The sequence below is a fragment of the Oncorhynchus tshawytscha genome, linkage group LG10, assembly GCF_018296145.1.
Source record: "Oncorhynchus tshawytscha isolate Ot180627B linkage group LG10, Otsh_v2.0, whole genome shotgun sequence".
NCBI lineage: Eukaryota > Metazoa > Chordata > Actinopteri > Salmoniformes > Salmonidae > Oncorhynchus > Oncorhynchus tshawytscha.
Window position 1 is genome coordinate 4,451,705 of NC_056438.1, and position 5,858 is coordinate 4,457,562.

A 5,858-nucleotide genomic window follows, 5' to 3' on the forward strand; every position below is an offset into this window, starting at 1 on the left:
AGGAGATGAGGAAGGAAGAGATAAGGATTGGAGAGAGGAGGAAGGGAGAAAGGAGAGGTTAGAGGAAGACAGGATGAGGGGAGAGAGGAATATGAGAGAGGAGAGTATGAGGGGAGAGAGGTATATGGGAGAGGAGAGTTGAGGAGAGGATGAGGGGAGAGAGGAATATGGGAGAGGTGAGGAAAGGAGGATGGGAGAGAGGTATATGAGAGAGGAGAGGATGAGGGGATAGAGGTATATGAGAGAGGAGAGGTTAGGTGAGGAGAAGAGAGGAGGAAAGATGATGAATCAAGGTGTTAAAGGGATGTTGTGCGATTTTGGCAATTTAGCCCTCTTTCATTAGTATTGAAGGAAGTTTTGAAATGAACTACAATAGCTTCAGCACAATTGCTAACTATGAGAGCAGATCCCAAAGACTTCCAGTCATTGCGCTGACGCTAGTTAGCGATCGCTGGAAAAACTCCCTTCAAAGTCCTTCAAATGGCATGCATAGGCAAAATCTGACTCTGGGTAAGAAGAAAAGGGTTTTAATTTGCCAAAAAAATTGCAATATTCCTTTTTCAGTTCAACGGCATCATAAACTTTACCAAGTACCAGGTCATTATATAGTTCCAAAAAAACTATTTATCTCTGCTGACATTGGCCGCAAGTGGATCTTCAAGCAAGACAAAAACCCCGAGCACACATCAAAATCCACAATGAAATGGTTAAATGACCACAAAAACAATATGTTGCAATGTCCATCTCAGTCTCCGGACAGAAAGGACGCCTGTATCTGTGTAGTGACTGGGTGTATTGATATCCAACATGTAATTATTACCAATCTCAAAGGGATATTCAATGTCTGCTTTGGTACATTTTTACCCATCTATCAATAGGTGCCCTTCGTTGCAAGGCATTGGAAAGCTCCCTGGTCTTTGTGGTTGAATCTGTGTTTGAAATGCATTGCTTGACTGAGGGACCGTATAGATAATTATATGTGTGGGGTACAGAGATGAGGTCATTCAAAAATAATGTCAAACATTATTATTGAACACAGAGTGAGTCCATGCAACTTATAATGTGACTTGATAGGAAAATCTTTACTCCTGATCTTGTTTAGGTTTGCCTTAACATAGAGGTTGAATACTTATTGACTCAAGACTTTTCAGCTTTTCATTTTGCTTTTATTATCAAGCTGCATTTTTATAGTGAAAATTATTTTCCACAAATGAGAAACCAAAATGTTGAAAGATCTGATTCCCCGAGCTGACGAGGTACAAATCTGTCATTCTGACCCAGAACAAGGCAGTTAACCCACTGTTCCTAGGCCGTCATTGAAAATAAGAGTTTGTTCTTAACTGACTTGCCTAGTTAAATAAAGGTAAAATAAACTAAATTAAAATACAGGCCTATGGGCTCAGCTACATGAGGTGTGACACTGATTTGAAAAAGTATGAAAAAAAAGGTATGCACAGTTTCTCGAATTACACTGGGCATCATGCAGAAGTGATAATATATAATTCACAAGTTATAGAGTAATATTGTCATCCATCAGACTATTCTTGATTTAATCTTGTCTTTACATGTACTAAATGCGTGAAAATTGTTTTGATTTAGAATTGTCAATTATCATGCATCTGTCTCGAAACAGGGGCCATAATGTATTATTCCAGCTCAGGTGAATTTAGATTTTGGCTAGATGGGAGCAGTGTATGTGCAAAGTTTTATGCTGATCCAATGAACCATTTCATTTCTGTTCAAAATGTTGTATCAACAGTGCCCAAATGTACCTAACTGGTCAGTATATACATTTTCAAGTAAATGACTGTAAACTCTCCTCAAACAATCAATGGCATTTATCACTGTAACAGCTACTGTAAATTGGACAGTGCAGTCTGATTAACAAGAAGTTAAGCTTTCTGCCCGAATAAGACATGTCTATGTCCTGGGAAATGTTCTTGTTACTTACAACCTCATGCTAATCACATTAGCGCACATTAGCTCAACCATCCGCAGGGGATACACTGATCCCGAGGTTAACTACCCCTAACCTCTCCTCTCTCATATACCTCCACTACTTGGCCCAATCTGATCCTACAGCAGGCCGGCAGCCTGGGAGAACGGGACACTATCGTTCATCACACCTTGTAACACTTTTACAGTAATCATTTCAAATTCCTAACATTAAGCAAACCAGACGGCACCATTTTATTTTTAAAATATAATTACGGATGGCCAAGGGCATACTCCGACACGGAAAATGTATGGAGTAAAATGTACATTATTTTCTTTAGGAATGTAGTGAGTGAAAGTTGTCAAACATATTAATAGTAAAGTAAAGATACCCCCAAAAACGACATGAGTAGTACTTTCAAATATTTTCACTTTAGTACTTTACATCACTAACTGATGTCCGACATCTGGATCTCTCGTTGGATTAATGAGGAAACTAGTCACACCTGTGACAGGTCCTTTAAAAGGAGAGGTGGAAGAGGTAGACCATAACTTACAGACAACAGAGAGGGAGACACCCAGTGAATCCCTTGGAACAGTGCAGAAGGTGAGAGTCATCATTATTTAATAGACTATCTGCATCTCAAATGTTACCTAAATGTTATGTGCCCTTGTCAAACAGTGCACTATGTAGTTGTGCCATTTTTGTGGAGTGACCCGCTGAATTTAAGAGCGTAGACTACTAGTTACCTTTGCAGTAAATGGGTAGTCTCTGACTATCTATAATGCTTCCCATTCCCTATGTAGTGCATTGTAGGCCCTTGTCAAAGGTAGTTCACTACACAAGGAGTGAGGAGGCATTTGGGAATGATCCATATTCCTGTGTGCCAGGCTACTCTATTGTATGTGGTTGAAGAAGTGATACCTGAGTTACATCAGAAGACTAGTAGCACTGTGTTGCCCATACTTCTTCTTGGGGTCCTCAGGACTGGGTTTAGAAAATGCTGCTTTGGCTGTTATTTCAGTTTTGTACCTAATAGTGGGTTTCCTTAACCTCTCCTAGTACCCACAGCCATTCCAAATCCTTTAAAAGCTCACCTAATCGCTTTCTCTCTCTCAGGAGACTATCACCATGGCGATATTGACTATCATTCTGCTTGTCAGCACAGCTTTTGCTCTGGGAGGTAAGCGTGACATACGTCACACCTACTCACCAACATCTTAAATAAACATAACACACACACATAGCTATTAATATGCAGGTGTGAATTGGAAATGCGTTTCTGTTCATAACCGGTTCTCCATGGGACACCCTCCTGAGAGGTCAGCCATTATCAACATTGACACTGGAGAAATGAAGGTTTTGCCTTGCTTAATTAACTTCTAGTGACTCTCAAACCCGGATCCGGGAGTGTAATCATCGCCTGACACGAATTAACGTAACGCAACGGACATGAATATTCCTATTCACGAAAATCACAAGTGAAATATATTGGAACACAGCTTAGCCTTGTGTTAATCACCTTGTCATCTCAGATTTTCAAAATATGCTTTACAGCCAACGCTAGACAAGCATTTGTGTAAGTTTATCATAGCCTAGCATAGCATTATGCCTTGCTAGCAGCAGGCAACCTTGTCACGGAAATCAGAAAAGCAATCCAATTAAATCGTTTACCTTCTAACTTTGGATGTTTTCACTCACGAGACTCCCAGGTAGACAGCCAAAGTTCATTTTTGAGGGCGAAATAGCTCTGTTTGTTCACGTTTGGCTGAGAAATCGGATATTGCGGTCACCACAACACTGAAAAATATTCCAAATTAGCTCCATAATATCGACAAACATGGCAAACGTTGTTTATAATCAATCCTCAAGGTGTTCTCTAATATCCATTCGATAATATATCCGTCGGGACAATACATTTTTCAGGAGGACCGATTGGAGTAATGGCTAACTCTGTATTTTACGGGAGAATCTCTCTCGGAGCCACCATGTGACCACTTACGCAATGTGGCCGCCTACGGCTATTCTTCAACAGAAATGCGTAAAACTACGTCAGTGCTGTAGTCATCTTGGGGAATACGTAGAAAGCGTAAGCTCGTTGATGTTACATACACAGCTGAATAGGGAGTCATTGGAACGCAGCGCTTTCAAAACCTGGGGCACTTCCGGATTGGATTTTTATACATCAGTTCTGTTGTACTCAGACAATATCTTTACGGTTTTGGAAACGTTAGACTGTTTTCTTTCCAAAGCTGTCAATTATATGCATATTCTAGAATCTTCTCCTGACAAAATATCCGGTTTAAAACGGGAATGGTTTTTCTCCAAAAATGACAATACTGCCCCCTAGCACCAAGAGGATTTATTAAAGGCACATAGACGGATATATCAACTTGTCAGCTCACTGATTTGAACTGCTGGCCCAACTCTCTAACCGCAGGCTACCTGCCACTCCTCTAGTTCCAGAGATGTATATCTAGATGCTGGACTGAGGTATTCTGATATGAATGGTTTGATCATTCAACTGGATGTATGATTGGATTGTCTAGCAATAACACTGATACAATTTCCAGTCTTAGTTTCATCAGCTCTTCTACGAAACTGGAATTTGACTCCACAGGCGTTTTAAACAAGTAGCAGAATGAATATTTAGCCAGGAAGTACCTAGGTATCATCTGAAATGGAACCCTATTCCGTATAAACTTCTTCTGAACAGGGCCCTTCGGGGAACAGGGTCCCATACAGGATGCAGACTCCTGACCAGGGCCAATAAGGGAACAGGGTCTCATATAGGATGCAGACTCCTGACCAGGGCCAATAAGGGAACAGGGTCTCATATAGGATGCAGACTCCTGACCAGGGCCCCATAGGGGACGCAACCCAAGATTCCAGATCCAGCCAGAGCTTCCAGGATGTTTGTCCGGCAATGTATGTTCTACTATGTAATGTCATCGTTATAAAGAATGTTATCTGTGTTTAGATGGTATGATACGACCCAAGACCCCCTGTGAGATTGCTAGAGATACTGCGATGAAAAACGTCAGGCCTGGGGTCTACGTCCCCATGTGTGACAACGATGGACAATACAAACCTGAGCAATGTTCAGGCTCTACAGGTTACCACACACACCATAAATGCTCCAATTGAGTTGAATGTGACAATTCAATATGTTACAGTAAAATGTGTAAATATATATTTAACAGGTTATTAACATGTCTTTCTGGTAGGTTACTGTTGGTGTGTGAACAGTTCTGGACAGAAGATCCCAGGTACTGAGACTCCACCAGGCATTGCTCCAATCATATGTTCCACCCAGAGTAAGTGAGGCCCTGTGGTCTCATCCAACACATCACTACTCTTGCTTCCTACCTTGGACCTCTTTATGCTTTCTTTACAAGATGCTAAACTATTTTCTGTATCATGATCTCTCTTCTTCCTGTGTCATTATCTCTTTTCTTACGGTATAATTATCATACACACCATCAGATCTGACAGCCATATTGTTCTCATTCCAGCACATCTTTTTCTTCACGGAGTCTTTCTTAATTTCTTGCATTTCGTCCCACTTCTGGACAGGGTCCCATAGTGGAACAGGGGCCCATATAGAACACAGTCCATGATTCCAGAATGTACATCCATCATTTATGTTATGTCCACATTACAATGTATGTTGCCTGTGTGTCCAGATGGTACAATACGACCCAAGACCCCATGTGAGGATGCTAGAGATGCCGCGACACATGGCCCAATTGGCGCCTACATCCCCACGTGTGACGCCGCTGGACGATACACCCCTGAGCAATGTTGGGGCTCTACAGGTTAAAACGCATGCAAACACACACTATAAATGCTCCAATTCAGTTTAACGTGACAATTCAATGTGTTACAGTAAAATGTATATTTGTGTAAATATTGTATTACG

General features: G+C 41.1%; 1 protein-coding gene across 1 annotated transcript; it reads left to right on the forward strand.

Annotated features, from left to right (window-relative positions):
* Nucleotides 1-2,419: 2,419 nt before the first annotated feature.
* On the forward strand, nt 2,420-5,759 carry LOC121847386 (equistatin-like). The gene is made up of 5 exons (XM_042328047.1): nt 2,420-2,542; nt 3,056-3,119; nt 4,917-5,051; nt 5,164-5,253; nt 5,623-5,759. Exons 1-5 carry the CDS (start codon nt 2,423-2,425, stop codon nt 5,757-5,759), a joined length of 546 nt encoding a protein of 181 aa, XP_042183981.1. The 5' UTR covers nt 2,420-2,422.
* Nucleotides 5,760-5,858: the final 99 nt, after the last annotated feature.

What these genes read in the sequence shown, in the direction of transcription:
- LOC121847386 (XM_042328047.1), top strand. Translation starts at nt 2,423, where the DNA reads ATGAGGAAACTAGTCACACCTGTGACAGGTCCTTTAAAAGGAGAGGTG. An exon ending in CACAGCTTTTGCTCTGGGAG is followed by an intron (nt 3,120 to 4,916) that starts GTAAGCGTGACA and finishes ATCTGTGTTTAG; the next exon opens with ATGGTATGATACGACCCAAG. An exon ending in AATCATATGTTCCACCCAGA is followed by an intron (nt 5,254 to 5,622) that starts GTAAGTGAGGCC and finishes CTGTGTGTCCAG; the next exon opens with ATGGTACAATACGACCCAAG.